Below are 21,237 nucleotides of genomic sequence, written 5' to 3' on the forward strand. Positions count from 1 at the left end.
ACCTGGCAAATCCACACTCATCTCAGGCTCAAGGGAGTAAAAGTGAAAATTCTCTTGAAAAGGGACCAGTAGGGAAACCTTGCATAAAAGGGCCTAGGAAATTTTTTCAATGTGTTCAGCCACCCAGACACTCAGAGGCTGCTGGAATAATAAGCCAGGTCCCTAGAGGCTTGGCTACTGCTCAAGATGGTGGCAGACCTTGGTGTCAACCCCATGATGCTAGTTCCTCAGGAATGCAGGATGCCTAATTTAGGGGGTCATGGAGGCTTCTGCCAAGATTTCAGAGGAAGGCCTTGGAAGTGTAGCAGGGTCATATTCCCTGAAGGTGCTCCCTGAGAAGGCAAGGTGTGGAGATTTGAGGAGGAAGCTAAAGCTGCAGTGGAGACCCCTGAGATTAAGAAATGCCAAAAATGTAGGAAAGCTGTAGGAATTGAGCAGAGACAAGAAAACAGAGAGGCTACATGTACTGCAGCCATCAAGGCAACAGATGTGGAGCTATACAAGCCCTTTGGAGAGGATATCATGACATGTACTCCAGAGGATGAACACAGAACTACAGGACTTGTTTGTCCAGGTGGATTTTTGTCTTGCTTTGGTCCCCTTCCTTCTTTCTATACCCCTATTTTTTATGTTTTCTGTGTACCCTTATATATTGGATACTTGTAAATTGCTTTTAATTTTACAGGGGCTTATAATGCAAGATTGCCTTGAGCTTCAGAATACTTTGGACTTGAACTTTGAGCAATCTTGGAAGAGTTGAGACTATGGATACTCTTGGGAATCGACTAAATTTGTTTTGCATTGTTAGATGAGAGTGAGCTTTTGCAGACCAGGAGCAGAAAATTATGATTTAGATGTGGTGTCCCCCAAAACTCATGTGTGGGACAATGCAAGATTTGGAGGAGAAATGTTTAGGTCAAAGCTTTAATCTAATCAGTGAATTGATTCCTGATGGGTTAAAGTGAGTAGTAACTAGAGGCAGGTGGGGTGTGGCTGGAGGAAGTGGTTCCCTGGGGGCATGGCTATGGCATATATATTTTGGATCTGAAAAGTGGACTGTCTCTCTTTCCTGATCACCATGTGAGCTGTTTCCCTCTGCCACACACTTCCTCCATGATGTCCTGCCACACCTTGAGCCTTGTGAAGGTGAGCCTTCTGTTTATGGAGTGAGACCACTGAAACTGTGAGCCCTCAAACTTTTCCTCTTTTACTATTGTTCTGATAGGGTCTTTTAGTCACAGTAGGGAAAAAGCTGACCCAAACGGGGCAACAGCAGTGTATAGATGACCTGAAGGTAGACATATTTTTCTTGCATCTATGATATACAGAGTGCCCATATGAACATTCTGTGTGCCAACAAGAGAGAAAGAGGCTGCATATGGTTAGGGGAGAGAATCCCTAGGAGGAAGGCCCTGCATATGACTGGTGGGTTGGATTTATGTCCAACTGTAGAACATAAGTGATCCTGACAGGAATAGAAACTTAACTGTAAACTGGGCTTTGCTTACTAGATGGTAAAAGTGAATGTTCAGAGTACCATAAAAGAACTAGAATAGAAGACAAGGCATCAATTTGGACCCCTGTGTCTCATTCATCATACCAAGAAACACACTTTTGTCCTCAGACTAACAGTTTTGTGTTAGTTTTCCATCACTATAGCAAATGAAAAGCTACTTATAGAGAGCAAAATTTGGTTTTGGCTTACAGTTTTGGTGGTTTCAGTCCATTATTAGTTGGTTCTGTTGCTTTTGGGACTGTAGGAAGTGGCATATTATGGCAGGAGTATGTGGTCAAGAAAAGCCATTCACCTCATGATTGGGAAACAGAAGAAGGGTCTGGGGACAAACTATCCCCTGTGAACATGTACCCATGTTCTGAAGACCTCCCATTAGACCCCACTGCTTAAAGATTCCATCGCCTCCCAATGGTGCTGCTCTGGGAACTTTATGGGCCTTTGGGGGACACTTACCTAAACTACAGTAGGTCTAATAGAAAAGTAGGATTGGCAATTGAAATAACTTGAGTTGTCTAAAATAGGCAGAGATAAAGGCATGAAGGGCCTTTGCGAGTGTGAGCTCACATTCAACCTGAGGTTTGTTCCCAACTAGATAGATTCACCTGCTTTTCTTGTGGATCTGGGGAAGAGGAGAAGGGAAGGAGAGAATGCTGGCACAAATCATTAATTCTTTTCCATATTATTTCAACTTTCTTTTTCTTAGTCAATTCAGTAGCCCAGGCAGGACCAGAGCTGAAACCTTGGGCACCAGAAGAAGGGGTAATTCCAAGGCAAAAAATTATAGGCATAGCTTTAGGCCTCTGTATCAGAATTCCTAGGGCTTGAGTAGGCGAACCCTGTGTTCACCCATCTGACAATGTTAGGGTTCACGGTGACTGTCCCTTATTGCCTAGTAGTCATGATAGTGCTCAAATTTTGTACCTGTGTAACTTTCCCCCATATAAATGGGAGCGGACTTAAGGGTAGGAACTTGCTAGACTAGTATTAGTGCTGGCAATCTGGATAAGAATATTGACCAAAACTAATGTCCCTTACAAAGGTGAAAAAGTATAAGCAAAAATAAAAGTGGACCAGGGCAGGGAGTGAGGGGAGGAGGAAAGACATAAAGAAAGAGATGAAGGTATAGGAATGAATATATGGATTATTTAATGAAGGAAATCCATTACTACCTTAGTGCCAGAATTTAGAATGCTTAGAACTGAAATTAGTTAACTGTGAGCTAAGTTAGTTTTGCACAAGTATTTTAAAAAAAATTTATTGTTGTTTGTTCAAAACATTACATAGTTCTTGATATATCATATTTCACACTTTGATTCAAGTGGGTTATGAACTCCCATTTTTACCCCGTATACAGATTGCAGAATCACATCCGTTACACATCCACTGATTTACATATTGCCATACTAGTGTCTGTCTTATTCTGCTGTTTTTCCTATCCTCTGCTACCCCCTCTCCTCTCCCCTCCCCTCTCCTCTTCTCTCTCTACCCCATCTACTATAATTCATTTCTCCTCCTTGTTTTTTTTTATTTTTCCCTTACCCCTCACTTCCTCTTGTATGTAATTTTGTATAACCCTGAGGCTCTCTTTCCATTTCCATGCAATTTCCCATCTTTCTCCCTTTCCCTTCCACCTCTCATCCCTGTTTAATGTTAATCTTCTTCTCATGCTCTTCCTCCCTCCTCTGTTCTTATTACCCTCCTTATATCAAAGAAGACATTTGGCATTTGTTTTTTAGGGATTGGCTAGCTTCACTTAGCATAATCTGCTCTAATGCCATCCATTTCCCTGCAAATTCTATGATTTTGTCATTTTTAATGCAGAGTAATACTCCATTGTGTATAAATGCCACATTTTTTTCTTTATCTATTCCTGTATTGAAGGGCATCTAGGTTGGTTCCACAGTCTTGCTATTGTGAATTGTGCTGCTATGAACATCCATATAGCAGTGTCCCTGTAGCATGCTCTTTTTAGGTCTTTAGGGAATAGACTGAGAAGGGGAATAGCTGGGTCAAATGGTGGTTCCATTCCCAGCTTTCCAAGAAATCTCCATACTGGTTTCCAAATTGGCTGCACCAATTTGCAGTCCCACCAGGAATGTACAAGAGTACCCTTTTCCCCACATCCTCGCCAGCACTTGTTGTTTGACTTCATAATGGTGCCAATCTTACTGGAGTGAGATGGTATCTAAGGGTGGTTTTGATTTACATTTCTCTGACTGCTGGAGATGGTGAGCATTTTTTCATGTACTTGTTGATTGATTGTATGTCCTCCTCTGAAAAGTGTCTGTTCAGGTCCTTGGCCCATTTGTTGATTGGGTTATTTGTTTTTTTATTGTTTAATTTTTTGAGTTCTTTGTATACTCTGGATATTAGGGCTTTATCTGAAGTGTGAGGAGTAAAGATTTGTTCCCAGGATGTAGGCTCCCTATTTACCTCTCTTATTGTTTCTCTTGCTGAGAAAAAAAACTTTTTAGTTTGAGTAAGTCCCATTTGTTGATTCTAGTTATTAACTCTTTTGCTATGGGTATCCTATTGAGGAATTTGGAGCCTGACCCCACTGTATGTGGATAGTAGCCAACTTTTTCTTCTATCAGACGCCGTGTCTCTGATTTGATATCAAGCTCCTTGATCCATTTTGAGTTAACTTTTTGCATGGTGAGAGAAAGGGATTCAGTTTCATTTTGTTGCATATGGATTTCCAGTTTTCTCAGCACCATTTGTTGAAGATGCTATCCTTCCTCCATTGCATGCTTTTAGCCCCTTTATCAAATATAAGATACTTGTAATTTTGTGAATTGGTTTCTGTGACCTCTATTCTGTACCATTCGTCCACCCGCCTGTTTTGGTACCAGTACCATGCTGTTTTTGTTACTATTGCTCTGTAGTATAGTTTGAAGTCTGGTATCGCTATACTGCCTGATTCACACTTCCTGCTTAGAGTTGTTTTTGCTATTCTGGGCCTTTTATTTTTCCATATGAATTTCATGATTGCTTTATCTATGTCTACAAGAAATGCCGTTGGGATTTTGATTGGCATTGCATTAAACCTATAGAGAACTTTTGGTAATATCGCCATTTTGATGATGTTAGTTCTGCCTATCCATGAACAGGGTATATTTTTCCATCTTCTAAGATCTTCTTCTATTTCTCTCTTTAGGGTTCTGTAGTTTTCATTGTATAAGTTTTTCATCTCTTTTGTTAGGTTGATTCCCAAGTATTTTATTTTTTAGGATATTTTGAATGGAGTGGTTGTCCTCATTTCCATTTCAGACGATTTATCGCTGATATACAGGAATGCCTTTGATTTATGCGTGTTGATTTTATATCCTGCCACTTTGCTGAATTCATTTATTAGCTCTAATAGTTTCTTTGTAGACCCTTTTGGGTCTGCTAGGTATAGAATCATGTCATCTGCAAATAGTGATAATTTAAGTTCTTCTTTTCCTATTTTTATGCCTTTAATTTCTTTCATCTGTAAAATTGCTCTGGCCAGTGTTTCAAGATCTATGTTGAACAGAATTGGTGAGAGAGGGCATCCCTGTCTTGTTCCAGATTTTAGAGGGAATGCCTTCAATTTTTCTCCGTTCAGAATGATGCTAGCCTGAGGCTTAGCATAGATAGCTTTTACAATATTGAGGTATGTTCCTGTTATCCCTAGTTTTTCTAGCATTTTGAACATAAAGGGATGCTGTACTTTGTCGAATGCTTTTTCTGCATCTATCGATATGATCATATTGTTCTTATCTTTAAGTCTATTGGTGTGGTGAATAACATTTATTGATTTCCATATATTGAACCAGCTTTGCATCACAGGTATGAATCCTACTTGATCATGGGGCACAATTTTTTTGATATGTTTTTGTATCCAATTTGCCAGAATTTTGTTGAGGATTTTTGCATCTAGATTCATTAGAGATATTGGTCTGTACTTTTCTTTCTTTGAATTGTCTTTGTCTGGTTTAGTAATCAGGGTGATGTTGGCCTTGTAGAATGAATTTGGAAGTTCTCCCTCTTTTTCTATTTCCTGGAATAGCTTGAAAAGTATTGATATTAGTTCTTCTTTAAAGGTTTTGTAAAATTCTGCTGTATACACCCATCCAGTCCTGGGCTTTTCTTAGTTGGTATTCTTTTGATGGCTTCTTCTATTTCCTCAATTGACATTTGTCTGTTAAGGTTGTCTATATCCTCCGGACTCAATCTGGGTAGATCATATGACTTAAGAACTGTATTGATACCTTCACTATCTTCTATTTTATTGGATTATAATGATTCAAAATAATTTCTAATTATCTTCTGTATTTCTGAAGTGTCTGTTGTGATATTGCCTTTTTTATCCCATATGCTAGTAATTTGAGTTCTCTATCTTCTTCTCTTCATTAGCATGGCTAAGGGTCTGTCAATCTTATTTATTTTTTCAAAGAACCAACTTTTAGTTTTGTCAATTTTTCAATTGTTTCTTTTGTTTTGATTTCATTAATTTCAGCTCTGACTTTAATTATTTCTTGCCTTCTACTTCTTTTCCTGTTGTTTTGCTCTTCTTTTTCTAGGATTTTGAGATGAAGTATGAGATCATTTATTTTTTCATTTTATTAAGGAATGAACTTCAGGCAATGAATTTTTCTCTTAGAACTGCTTTCATTGTGTCTCATAGATTCCGATATGTTGTGTCTGTGTTTTCATTTATTTCTAAGAATATTTTAATTTCCTCCTTCATGTCTTCTATAACCCATTGATCATTCAGTAACCTATTGTTCATTCTCCAAGTGATGCATGATTTTTCCTTCCTTCTTTTATCATTGATTTCCAGTTTCATTCCATTATGATCAGATAAGATGCATGGTATTATCTCTACTCCTTTATAATGTCTAAGAGTTGCCCTGTGACATAATATATGATCTATTTTTGAGAAGGATCCATGTGCTGCTGAGAAAAAAAGTGTAACTGCCTGATGTTGGGTGGTATATTCTATATATGTCAATTAAGTCTAGGTTATTAATTTTATTATTGAGTTCTATAGTTTCTTTATTCAACTTTTGTTTGGAAGATTTGTCCAGTGGTGAGATAGGTGTGTTGAAGTCTCCCATAATTATTGTATGGTGTTCTATTAGACTCTTGAACTTGAGAAGAATTTTTTTGATGAACATAGCTGCACCATTGTTTGGAGCATATATATTTATGATTGTTATGTCTTGTTGGTGTATGGTTCCCTTGAGTAGTATGTAGTGTCCCTTTTTATCCATTTTGATTAACTTTGGCTTGAAATCTATTTTATTTGATATGAGTATGGACACTCCTGCTTTTTTCCGAAGTCCATATGAGTGATATGAATTTTCCCAACCTTTCACCTTCAGTCTATGTATGTCTTTTCCTATCAAATGTGTCTCCTGTACGCAGCATATTGTTGGGTCTAATTTTATCCATTCTACTAGCCTGTGTCTCTTAATTGGTGAGTTTAAGCCATTGACATTTAGGGTTATTATTGAGATATGGATTGTTCTTCCAGCCATAATTGTTTATTTATGTTACTTAACATGGTTTGTTTTTCCTCTTTGATTATTTTTTCCCTTTACTGTACTACCTCCCACTATTGCTTTTCATTGTTATTTTTCATTTCCTCTTCCTGTAATGTTTTCCCGAGGATGTTTTGAAGAGATGGTTTTCTAGCTGCAAATTCTTTTAACTTTTGTTTATCGTGGAAGGTTTTAATTTCATCTTCCATCCTGAAGCTTAATTTCGCTGGATACAGAATTCTTGGTTGGAACCCATTTTCTTTCAGCGTTTGAAATATGTTGTTCCAGGATCTTTTAGCTTTCAGAGTCTGTGTTGAAAGATCAGCTGTTATCCTGATTAGTTTGCCCCTAAATGTAATCTGCTTCCTTTCTCTTGAAGCTTTTAAAATTCTCTCCTTATTCTGTATGTTGGGCATCTTCATTTTAATGTGTCTAGGTGTGGATCTCTTATGATTTTGCACATTCGGCATCCTGCAGGCTTCTAGGATTTGGGATTCTGTTTCATTCTTCAAGTCTGGGAAGTTTTCTCATATTATTTCGTTGAACAGATTGCTCATTCCTTTGGTTAGGACCTCTATACCTTCCTGTATCCCAATGACTCTTAAGTTTGGTCTCTTTATGTTATCCCATATTTCTTGGATGTTCTACTCATGGTTTCTTAAGAATCTCGCTGAGCTATGTATTTTCTTTTCAAGTTGAAATACTTTGTCTTCATTGTCTTATGTTCTATCTTCTAAGTGTTCTACTCTGCTGGTAGTATTCTCATTTGAGTTTTTAAGTTGGTTTATTGCTTCCTGCATTTCTAGGATTTCTGTTTGTTTGTTTTTTATAACCTCTATCTCCCTGTATAGTTGATCTTTTGTTTTTTGGATTTGTTTATGTAATTCATAGTCAAAGTGATCTTTCATTGTCTGATTTTGCTGTCTAATGTCTTCCTTGAGTCTGCAGATCATCTGAAGCATGTAAATCCTGAATTCTTTATCTGACATTCCATCTGCTGCAGCTATTGCCTCTTCTAAAGTTGAGTTGACCTGCATTGCTTGTGGTCCTTTGTTTCCTTGTCTTTGCATACTGCTCGCATTTCTTTCTGCTTGGTGAAACTGTTGTGTTGTTGAATTTTCCCCCTATATATTTATATTGCTCTTGTATAGTTGCAAAGTCTCCCTTGCAGGGGCAGGAGGCAGCTCTGCTCCTCCTCCAATTGGGGTGATCTGTCAGGCCGGCGGGCTGCTGGGCCCCTTCTCCAGGTCGCATGGTCTGCCTATCTTGTGAGCAATGGCTGGGCCCCTCCTCCAATAGGGATGATCTGTCTACCACGCTGGCGAGCCGCTGGGCCTGTTCTCCAGGTTGCAGTTCTGCCTACCTTGCAGGTGCGGGCCGCAGCTCTGCTCTGCCCCTCCTCCAATTGGGGTGACATGTCTACCATGCTGGTGGGCTGCTTTGCCTGTTCTGCAGGTCGGTCACAGGTCTGCCTACCTTGCAGGCACAGGAGGCGGCTCTGCTCTGCCCCTCCTTCAATTGGGGCAACGTGTCTACCACACCGGAGGGCCACTGGGCCTGTTCTAGTTTTGCACAAGTTTATTGCAGGTACAAATAGCATTAAATTAAGGGGTATTGGTAAGTACATTAGCACAAATAAATGAAAATACATATAAAGTATTTACTAGGGAGATTAGTTTTTTTTTGTTGTCGTTGTTGTTACAAGGGCTTGAACTCAGGGTACTTTACCATTAAGCTACATCACTAGCCCTTTCTAATTTTATTTTGAGTCAGAGTCTCATTAAATTGCTGAGGGCCCTCACAAACTTGCAATGTTTGCTTTAGCCTCCTGAGTCACTGGGGTTATAGGTGTATGCCATCACACCCAGTGCAGATTAGTTATTTTTTAAAACAATCTGTCTCAACCCAATACTGGCTTCTCCAAATAATAGGCACACTCAGACTGATAGGGTTTATTTGTTACATAAAAGGTATGTAACAAATAAGGTAGATGTTCCAACAACTATGGTGATTTTCCTCCACGAGAGTCTTGTTTGAAGCCCAGGTTGTGATGCGTATAGTGAAAATCTAGCCTTATCCAAGAGAGTCTGGTCTTTATACTCAGCTACTAGGAGTAGTCCCATGGAATGTCCTGCTTTATGGGGTGTGTTTGCAAGGGGGATTTGGACACTTGAAGTCCAATAATGTGATTATTGTTGGAGATTTGAGACACCTCTGTCAGATCATTCTAGAATCAAAAGTATTAACTTGAGATAATTATGTTATCTGATATGCTATCTGATTCTCAATACAGATCTAATTTTCTCAAAATTTCTTGGTAATTTGCATGCTTTTAATGAGACTAAACTCTTGATTTTGTTTAAACTTAAAAAGTGAGTTTGAGATTTATGAAGCTTCAGAGTTACAAGAGGGGAGTAGCCAACTTTCCCTATGCTTCTGTTTCATTAATATTAATGAGTCCTCAGAGATAAGCATGAGCTTTTGGGGTCCAGGGGCAGAATATTATGGTTTGAATGTTAGATATCCCCCCAAATCTCTTGTCTGACACAATGTTATAAGAGCCTTAACCTAACAGTGCATTAATCCTCTTATAGGGATTAACAGATGGTTACTGAAAGCAGGTGGGGTGTGGCTAGACCTAAGGTGGGTCACTGGGGGTGTACCTTTGGGGTTTATATTTTGTTGTGGTGAAGAGAGTTCTCTCTCTGCTTCCTGGGGCTATTCATTTATTTATGGTACCAGGGATTGAATCTAGGGTGCTTAACCACATAGCTTCAACCCAGTCCTTTTTATTTTTTTTGAGACAGGTCTCACTACATTGTTTAGGGCCTTGTTAAGTTGCTGAGGCTGACTTTGAACTTGTGATCCTCCTGCCTCTGCCTTGTGAGTCACTGGGATTATAGGCATGTGCCATTGTACCCAGCTAGTGCCATGTTTTGAGCTACTTTCCCCCACCATATGGTCTGCCTCATTTTAGGTTATGAGGAATGGAGTTGGCCATCTCTGGACTAAGATCTCTGAAATCGTGAGCCCCTAATAAACTTTTTCTCCTTAAAACTGTTCTTGTTAGTTTTGTTGGTCACAGCAGTGAGAAAGCTGACTGAACAGAAGTGGTCCTCAGAACCGATGTAAAGAAGGATCACCAAGAATGCCATATGCAGATATTCTGATTACATAGGTTTGGTTTGAGACCAAGGCAGCTGAATACTTTAAAATATCCACCGGCAAGTGTATCAATCAGTGGGACTTAGAGTACTAGTTTATGCAATCTAATAGATTTTAAAAGGCTTTTCTTCAACTAATAATCTTGATAATTATTATTCTCATTTTCAGATGAAAATATTGTACATATGCTATAATATTTCCTGTACTACTTGAATTATTCCCTAGTTAAATCATTAATTAAGGTAGCAGAATAATGAACCCAAGTTGTTCATAGGTAGGTAAAGTAAGAGAATTGCAATGTATGAATTCGAAAGTTTTGATGTGAACAACAACTATTTAGGCATAAGAAGTTTGGGACTGACACCTGGGTTTGGGGGCTTTCCTTGAATCTAAAGGTCTCAACAACTTATTAGAGGGTTTATGATTAGAAAAGAATAAAACCATACTGTCAGGACACTACATAAAGTAGATTAAAAGAAAGAATCAAAGAGGTGCTTTCTACCTCACATATTTTACTGAGATTGTATGGGGTTAATACAAATCTGTATAATAGAACTGAGAAGTACTGGTAGTCTATGGACCTCAAGTGTGAATAAATTACATGTGAATATTTGAATTTTAAATGTATGGAGAGTCATATGCAGAAACTAGAGCAAAGTTAGGGAAAAACGTGTGGTTTGCATATTATAAAATTTTAGTGTTAGCATTTCATTTTAGAAATAATTGGTAGGTGAAAAGTACACTACTACTACACTTGTGTTCTGTGATGTCATCACTTATGTGCATTTATATCGTACAATGAATTAATTTCTCATCATGTTTCATAGTTGATAATGGTAATCATTGTTGGGAGTGGGAGGAATGTGGAGTTATTAATTGATACAGTGTTTCAGTTTGATAAGATAAAAAGTTCCTAGAGGTGAATGTTGGTGATGGATGTACCACAATGTGGGTTTAATGAATGTTGTTGATTTCTGAACTTAACAATGGTGAGAAATGTAATGTATCTTTGGAATTTAAATTTTATCTAATACAAATAGAAATTATTTTTTAAAAAATTCAATGATTTTTTTTCTTTTTAAATTTGTTTTTATTTGTAGTTAGACACAATATCTTTATTTCACTTATTTATTTTTATGTGGAGCTGAGGACCAAACCCAGGGTCTCACATGTGTGATGTGAGCACTCTACCACTGAGCCACAACCCCAACCCAAAAGTCAATGATTTTTTTAAAAAAGAAGTCACAGGGCTAGGGCTGTAGCTCAGAAGCAGAGTGCTTTCCTAGCATTTGTCGGACACTGGGTTCAATCCTTAGAACCACATAAAAATAAACAAATAAAATAAAGACATGCTGTCCATATTCAACTACAAATAAAATTTAAAAAAAAGAACTGGCAGAAATGAATAGTACACATGATCTTCCTCCTTTTTCAATATTCATTTCTCTCTTCTTTTTCTTCCTGTATTAATAGTAGGAAGTCCTTGGAGTTTGTGATAACCTGGACCAATTTGGCTAATTATGAGCTGTGTGCATTGAGCCTCAAAGGTCATATAGTAGTAAATAATCAGCTATGCCTTTAGCCCTTCAGTTTGATGTTTCTGGTACAGTTGGCTCCATTTGTGGCTCCTCCTCCCAAAATTAACTATATCAGGAGCCTCCTGTCTGAGACTGCACTGATGCCAGTCCTGTAGACAGAGAAGTACTCAGTGGGCAACAGGCAGGGTAGGGGAATTAAATCTGCAGTCTTTTACCATGACCCAGCAGAGAAGCATCATCACCCAGTAAGTACTGAGGGAGATGAAGGATGGAGTAAGGACTGTCACAAGCATTGCTTTCTATTATTTTGATGATCAAGCAGTTTGGGTAACCTAAGGGAGGTTGCCTATGTGAAAACTTTTAGCAATGAGGACTGTGACATGTACATATGGGATTGTAGTAGGTGTCCTAGAAATCTCCTCCTAAATTTTACTTTCCGTATACAATGAATCTATTTCCCACAGACATTTCATATACTACGGCAGAAAATTAGTGTCTCTAAACTATTTCTTAAGCACCCCCAAAAGATTATGATGGACATAATGGAGATGAGGATGACAGTAACCATAACAAAACCATTATTGAGATACTCCAGAGGGCCAGGTGTTGAGCTATGTGTTCTATGTAGATTGTTTGAATTCATCTGTGTAGTCTTCCCCAAGCTGTAAGTGCCACATTCTTTTATTTTACAGAAGATAAAGGAGCTCAACATTTTTATGTAACTTGTGATGGGTGTTTGGGTTGAATGCACTGAAACCGTTAGAATTGAGCTGTGTGACTAGAGACACAGAGCACCTGGGCACAAGAGACTTGGCAGGTTGTCCCCTGGACCTCTTAACATTTTTTCACTTCCCTGTCACTCCAGGAAGAAACTCCTTGCTTTTGGAACCCTTCTTTCCACATCATGAGGACAAGCATGACAGTTTTGGTAATCAGATTACAGGATATGCAAAGTTTCAGCTATGAGAATTGTGAAGTTTACATTCCCGTTTATGGTGCAAATAGCAGAAATCTTATTAAAAATTTTAGTTTCCAACCACACAGGTCCTGCATATCACAGAAATATTACTCACAATAGTAAAAAATTGATGCTTGTGAATTGTTTTTTAAGCACTCCAAAATGATTATAAAGGTGATGTAAGGATATTGAGGAGAATCGAAGTAACCATCACATCATAGGCTGATGTAGAGGGCTTCCTAAGTGTCAGGTCCTGAGCAACATGCTTGGAGTCACTTGTTTAATTTCATGGGCACAGTCTTACTCTAGTTACATATACTCACATTATTATTACCTTACAGAAAATGAAAGAATACCTTGTATTTTTAACTTGTACTAATTTTTTAGGTAGAAAAGAAAGAGGCCATGGTTGGATTGGGTCATTTGAGTTGAACCATGATTGATACAGGGCTTCATACCAGGAAGATCCTGGCAGATTGTCCCCTTGATGACCCACCAGTTATTTCATGTTCTTTCAATCCAGGAAGAGACCTCTTGTTTATTGTTGCCATTCTTTTTTTGGGTTTTCTGGTAGATCAAAGGGCAGGGTAGCATCCATTATAAGAAAGGTAACCATAGATCACAAAGTTTACAAAAACTATAGGCACACCATAATTTAGCACAGATCTCTCTCTCTTGCTCCCCCTTGCAGGACTTTTATATAACAGACCATGTCCCCCTCCATGTATGTCATTATCCCACTCAATCTAAAGGGGACACAATATCAGGTCTTGATTCATTCCTATGCTGAAAACTGGACAGAATTTAAAAAACATACTTGCAGTTAAGACCACTGGCCCTCTCCTCAGTAGTTTATGTTGGCTGGGAAAATAAAGACATTTAATGGATTGGACCCCAAACCAGAAAATTTAAATTTAAATCCTCTCTGTGTCTTAGTTAGCACAACTGCATCAAGTATGGAATGAACAGAAAATGGGTGCTGCCTGTGGAATTAATTTGTGAAGTGTGTATAAAAAAGAGCAAAAGGAAATTTGTAATATATTTATTTAGAAGTCTCTCATCAAAGAGATCATAGATTTATTCAATGATAAGATTAAATGACCTTCACAGAGAGACTTAAAAACACATGTTAATGTGAACTAGTATATTTCAAATGCAATAGGTATTGTGTTTCGATTACTTAGTTGAGCACTAGATACTACTTCCTTAGTGATTAAATTCTACATTTTTTAAAAAATAATGTCAAAATATTTATTTGGCTCTAAACATTGCTAATGTGCCACATATTGTGTTGTGTTGAGGAAGACACTAAAGAACAGCTGACCAGAGAGGTGGATGACAGAGTACAGACTTCAAAACTCAATATTGGACAATTGGAGGCCACAGAGACTTGGAGTTTGATTACCAGAGTCATAAATAAGGACATAATTCCTTGATCCTAAACCTTGACTAATGGTGGGGTCAGAGGGGAGGAGTAAAACTGACAGAAAGAGAGGGAATAAAAGCACATTGCTTACCTCCTTTACAGCAACTGGAAAGAAAAGCAGACCAAGTTAAAATAGGACAAGAACAACAAAGACAGTGCAGGAGATCAAGCAGTTTAACCCATGTGGTGGACCGAAGCTGCACCAGGCATGGCATCCACAAACAGCCAGCTTCCCTAGGAGAAATTAAATTAACACAGCTTCTCCCCACCTTCAGATAGCAACAGATGAGACTAAAGGGCATATCTCTGAATGGGTTGTCTCAGTCATCCATCTAGAGGGATCTTGTGGGGGATGACTGTTAGCTGAAAGTTACTGAACCCCACTTCCTCTCTCTGTAGATAAGAGGGTTGGGATGGAGATAATTCCCAGGGAGTGCCAGCCCTAACCCAGATGCTCCACACAGCCTCTGCAGGAGCTCAGGTAAAGGTGGACCAAATGACATGCTATCCCCATTATGGTGACAGCTAAAACCCCATTGAGTGGCACCATTTATAATGGAAGCCATGGATAGTTCACAAAAAGTCTCAACCTATAGGCAACTGCCAGGTGTTTCAACTGCATCACCCTGAGTCAGTGCCAGTGGAGGGAGCAGGTGTCAATGATTAACAACTGTGGGTAGTAAGAGCTCAGATGCAGGCTGGCTACCCACTGTCTATCAGTCACAGGGACAGTACTTCAGTCATCTATATCAGCCTCATTGGAGGATTCTGTGCTGCAGACAGCCTTCACCCACAGGCCCCACAGGTGCAGGTGGCCACCAAGTGCTTTGATATGACTGCTCCAAAAAGTCCCAGCAGAGGGAAGCAGGCACCAGCGACTCACTGCCATGGGCACCAGGAACTCAGATGCAGGTGGGCCAACTAACTCTATACCTGAGTCAAAGAGATGGTACCCTAGGGATCCACATCAGCCAAGGGGAAGGCTTCTGCACCACAGACCAAGCACAGACAGCCCCAGATAACAGGTCTCACACTTTCAGACCGCCACCTGCCTCTATGATTCTTTAAAGAAACCCCTTTGGAGGTGAGTAGGTGCACAGTGTCTTATAGCAATCAGTGTGACAGCCTTGAGCACTGCACTGGATCCAGTAGAAACAGCCTGTAGACACAGCACAACCTCCTTCAAGCATGCAGGCTCATTCTTGCTTTCTTGAAGGGCTAATGAACAAGAACTGGCTGGTGATAAATATATAGCAACCAGAGAAGTAGCTCTTGTGCCCCAGCACCTCTAGCAGGATTCAAAGCTGAAGAGTGGTGGACATTTTCTAAAGGTCCCAAATCCTGATGAAATCCAGACGAGGAAAACTCAAAAAGAAATTTCTCTACTTTGGCCTGGATTATTATTATTAGCTCTCAAGTCAAATTTGACCTTGCATATGTTATTCTTCATTCTGAATTGATAAATGTAATAGTATTTGACACTGTGTCCTTAATCCATTTGATTGTATTTCTTCTAATGTTTTATCTGTATTTAAAGTATTTACTGTATTTAAAATATTAACTGGAATCACTCTATCTTCATTTTCTTGGAGTACTTTATTTACACTTGTTCTTCTTAGTTTCTCTTTTCCCTCCTAAATTACTTGCAGCTGCCTCAAATCCATTCTCCATCCATCATTTTCTTCTTTTTACCTTGGTGTGTATTATTCTTCCTTATATTTCTTTTTTTGCCCATTTTTCTCCTCCCCTTTTCAACTCCTATGAAATGTACATAGTAATTGTACTGTCTTTGATAGCTTATTCATCAATCTATTCCAGAGCATTACAATAATTGTATACCTGGATTAGAAGAAGTATGTAGACTATTTTCAGCAACTTTTTGTTTTCCCTAAGGTTGATTAGCACATGACTTTGCACTTAAGTAATTTAGTGAATAGGGTTTAGTGCCTTCTCTCAAAGTGGTGCTGATACTGGGAAGAGCAGAGGAAACCTGTTTAATAAAGTACCAATACCTGGATATTCACCAAGTCCAGGGCACATAAGACAAAGAAGCTCATGAAGTGTGAATGGAAGTCATATATGGATTTTCTAGGCATGCCTCCACCCCCAAACACATTTTTAAAATTAATCAATTATATACAACATTGGGGTTCATTTTAACGTACATATGTTATAGTTAAAGCTTTGTCCCAGGGTTTCATAAACTGACTTCCAGATCACTCATGTATAATCGAATCAAGCCTTTATTGAAGCACACCAGTGGTGGCTGACCAGAACATAAAGCTGTTCCCCTGATCAGCCCCAAACAATTGCAAGGGCACTCCTTATAAGCCTGAAAACTGCAAAAGGGATGTTCGGGGGTCTAGCCAATGCAAGCAAGCCAGGTTACAGAAGCGGGACAGTGCAGTCAAGCAGAGGGAAGCCTAACCAATCACAGTTAGCCCAGTCACACCAGTTACAGAAACAGAGCCCCGTTAATCTAGTTACAGAAACAATACCCCATTAGGTAGTTTTGTGTTCTTAAAGGTTTCTATAACAAAAGGAAAAGAACATCTTGCTCCAGTCATGACTCTTCTACTTGGCATGGTTGTTTTATAGGATGAAGTCATAAACAAAATTGAGTCACATTTGCTCCTACTATCACATTCCCCACTGGTTTTAGTTGGTTTGATGTCAATCTTGCACATCATTAGGCCTCAGTTTTTGTTTAATCCTTTTGTGTCTAAGGGACTATACTGGGCTCCCAAGACCATAAGTCTGACCCCATCTACATTCTTTTGTGTATATGGTTTAGGAGAGTTTTTAAGAGGCAGGGTCTTACAGTAATACCAATCAGGTGAAGGACTAGGGGCCCAACTATGGCTGAAATGATGGTAGTCAACCAAGGGGACCATAAGAATAGGTTTTAGAACCAATTGTCTGAAGTTTCTAGTGCTTCATCTATTTTCTTTAACCTGTTTCTCACAAGCACCAAACTGTTTTTTATTATCCCAGAATCGTTTGCAGAGAAACAAGTTTCTCCTGGAGCCATGCAAAGTCCTCCTTGTTTTAGAAAGAGACCATCTAGACCTCATCTGTTTTGTAAGACTTTTTCTGTCAGAGAGTCTAGTGAAACCTCTAGTTTGGAGATTGACCTTTCTAGTTTTCATAAATCTATATTTATTTGATGGCTGAGGGACTTAAATTTTTTAGAGCTTGTGATAAGAGCTGTAGTTCTCAAAGCAGTAGATACATCCAGGAGGGGAACTAAAATGGGAGTAACCAGTCTATGTTGATAAATCAGTGGGCCCTGGCCTTTTAACAAGTCCAGATGTTCTTTTCCTTTTACTTCATCAAAACAGTAGGTTACATAGTTCAGAGTCATTGACGGTTTGGAGATTTAGTCAAGGAGTTCAAAATGGGAACCGAGAAGCACAATTCTTGGTGAATGGGGAGTTGTCCCATTTATAAGTTGGGTTGTGGAAGCAAGTGTCTCTTTATGGGAGATCACCCAGGGTGATCTTGGGAGTAGTTTCCCATGTACATCTTCCTGAGCTAGACATATTGGCGAACATCTATGTTGACTGTAATTTTTCCTCTAATATTAGGGATCTCCAACTGCTGTAAGGGAAAAGGGCGATGACCGTTATTGCTACTTCCAGCTGAAAGGGGGGGGGATGTGCAGTGGGCAAGCAGTTTGGAGTTTAGAAACTGAGTGGGTCAAGGAGTCCGTGGTAAAAATCTGGCTCAGGAAGAACAGGATGTAAAGTCACTTCTATGGGCACTTCTATGAAAGAAACAAAAAGACATGAGTGCTGAAGTAAGATCAATACAAAATAGCAGTTGTAGCATCTGGAACATGTCCATGAATATCATGAAAATGACAGAAATTAATAATTTTTTTACCAGGAGGCAGAAGACCTGAGAAATTGTCCCCATTACAAGGCCTAACAAAGCCTATTAAGGCACTTTTTTAGGGAACATAAATCTTTAACATTGTCAGAATTATCAGGAATGTAAACACAACATTTAGTTAAGTTAGGTAATGTCATCTGATTTTTGTAAAAATACCTTTTTGGCATGACCTTTTGTTACTTAGGGCTAGATAATTATATTAATAAACACTGATTACATCTATCTGTATAGGAAGTTAGGAAGATATATAGGCCTTAAACTGACTAAAAACTTCTGGCAGTTTTTTATTGATAGTTATCAGGCATTTTTGCCTAAGAATCTCTCTTCTGTTGTCTCCAGTCTTACTTATTTTGGGGGATGCTAACACTAGTGTACATTTTAAGTTACATTAAAATAACTGTTGTTTCTTTTTACATGTCCAGGAATGGCTGTGCTTTGGTTTTAACTGTTTTTGCTAGGTATTTAAGACCAAGCTGGTCAAACTGACTTTGTTTTTATCTATTGGTAAGAGTCAGCTGAGTTTCCTTGGAGGACATTTTTGAGGAATGTGTGAGCAGCATTTTAGCTCTGTTAGTGTCATCTGCATTAGGATGGGTCAAGGTCTTGCTGACCATATGGCTTCCCTTGGAAGCATCAGGCATGTCTCCTTTTTAAATGACCCTCCTCTTTTGCAGCATGGACACTCATTGGCTTTCTGTTCTCCATGGGTCTCATTAATCTCCCTTATCGGGAGTTGCAAAGGCCCGGAGTTGCAAAGCTTTTTCCCCTGTCCTGGGTTCAGGCTGACTTAGAGGGCAAAAGCCAAATATTGGTTTCTTTGGCCCCTTTATTTTAACCTTAATATTTAAATTTGGCCTTAAACATCCAGCAAGTCAGTTTTACCAGTTTTAAAGTAAGAATGCTGGGCTTTAACTTAATGTTTATAACTTTACAGTTAATTTTTACATAACACAATATCCTTATTTTATTTATTAATTTACATAATCCTGAAGATCTGCCTGAAGGCAGAAGATGACACCTTAGCATCTACTATATGATCCAATCACTGTACACCAACAAGGCAGCTTGCAGACCCAGAGACCCCATTAGATTTTGGCTATAAAAACTCTCTCTTGCCAGGTCCTCCTCTCTTGCTCTCTCCTTTTTCTCTCACTTTCCCTGTATATCATTCACTTTTTTCTCTCTCTTTTTCCTTCTCTCTCTCTCTCTCTCTCTCTCTCTCTCTCTCTCACACACACACACACACACACACACACACACACACACACTTCTCTTTCTCTCTCTCTTGCATCTCTCTCTCTCTCTCTCTCTCTCTCTCTCTCTCTCACACACACACACACACACACACACACACTTCTCTTTCTCTCTCTCTTGCATTTCTCTCTCTCTCTCTCTCTCTCTCTCTCTCTCTCTCTTTGTGTTAATCAGACACTGTCACAGTAAAGGTCTCTTGGTTGCTCTGAGTGCAGTGGTCACATGTTTTTAGATATAATGAAAATACAAAATGAAATTAACAATAGTAAAAACTTATTTAGCTTGTATATAATTTTGAACCTTGGCTGAGTTATACATTGTATTTTTTTATTTGAGATCACAGTAATCTTTTTAATAAATTAATCTTTGAATATAACTTTAAATTAACTAAAATCTGGCCTACTTTGAAGTTATTTTGACATGCTGTAAGGTAGGAGGCAGAGCCTTATCTCAGGTAAGGCAGGGCCTTTTACAAATCTTAGGTAAAGTGTTTTAGTTTTAAAGCTGATCTTGTCTCTCTTTTTAGATATTATTTTATAAAGTTTACGTATATTGTTTCTTGACTCTGTATAATGTTAGCTAGCACAATATGATATATATTTAAAACATTAATTAAGAAAAGGCTGAGAGCTCTTAACATTTTTATTTCATGTGGAAAAGTGGCAAAATGTTTTATAATATTAATTTTTAAACAGATCAGGATTTTATTATCTTTTAAAATACCTTTAAATTTTTATATCAGTGTAAAAGTTAACATAACATTTGGTTATAAAACATCAAATAATATAAATAAATCCCCAATAAAACCTATTATATTTATAAGTTTAAATTAACATTACAGACAATTTTAGTTTGGAGAATACTCGCTTGATAAAATGTTTCTTTAAACCTTTTACCTTAAAGACTTGTATACCTGAAAGATATGAACACATTTAATCTGTAAAGAAGAGTAATGTACCACACTTTTATTGATGCTTTTATATTAACCACGGTTAGATTTTAAAGGAAAATCTAGACTTTGTAATGTAGGACAATACTTTAAAATAACAGTTGCTGTTTAGCCACAGATGTAAAAACCTTAGTTTCTCCAAGATTACTTGTTCTAGGGGATAAAACTTAACAGATATAATGTAATTAATATTTTTAGAAGTTTTTGTCAATTTAACATATAAATATATCAGTACATTATTATTTGTCCTTAGGGAACAACCTTGAATAGTTTTAACTATTTGTGTTACATATATAACCAACTTAGTTACATATAAATATTTTAATATTTGTCTTTTATTTATACACATTTATATTACTTAATTAGATCTTTTTGTTGTTTACTTAGATGTATTATGATTATACTTTATCATATAAAGAGTTTTTACCTGGAAACGTTTTTTTAATTAAATATATTTTTATATTTAGAACTTTTAAATATTTTTTTAACCCATTGATCCTTTTTTTAACCTTGAAATAACCCTTATAAATTTCTAAATTTAGTAAATTAATTCATTACTTTAATTAAAATAAAGTTGAAACTTCTTGACTTCTTGTATGTAGAATTATACTGTTGGGACTTTGTAATTCAGAGTAACCTTGTTTTTATAATAACACAAAATAATTTCTAATTTCTTTTTTAGTTTACCAACTTATGAAAACACCAACATTGTTTAAGTATTTTACCTTATGGAATTTAAGGTGTTAAGAGTACTTGATATTATATTTAACAGTCAGCATTTTAACTTTTTACCATTAGATAACTCTAACAAACATGTCTATGATTAATTTTATATACGTTTAGATGTAATTTATGTATCTTTTTAAAAAACAAGGTATCAGACAAGTGCATTGAATAGTATTAGTAATCTTTTCTTTGTTGTTGTTGAATAAAAATCCTAGAGACAATAGATATCAGACACTTTATAGACATTAACATTTTAACAGTTGTTTAACCATCTAGAAACAAAACTGTTCATTAGTAACTT

At 37.7% G+C, this 21,237-nt stretch overlaps 1 protein-coding gene across 1 annotated transcript in view; it reads left to right on the forward strand.

The window, feature by feature from the left end:
* Positions 1 to 259: 259 nt before the first annotated feature.
* Positions 260 to 21,237, forward strand: part of LOC144253904 (olfactory receptor 7E24-like) — a 32,820-nt gene continuing 11,842 nt past the window's right edge. Inside the window, exon 1 of the mRNA XM_077796560.1 lies at positions 260 to 345. Within this exon, the coding sequence (XP_077652686.1) occupies positions 260 to 345 (86 nt within the window). The remainder of the gene's footprint in view (positions 346 to 21,237) is intronic.

This window comes from Urocitellus parryii, chromosome 3, assembly GCF_045843805.1.
Source record: "Urocitellus parryii isolate mUroPar1 chromosome 3, mUroPar1.hap1, whole genome shotgun sequence".
Taxonomy (NCBI): Eukaryota; Metazoa; Chordata; class Mammalia; order Rodentia; family Sciuridae; genus Urocitellus; species Urocitellus parryii.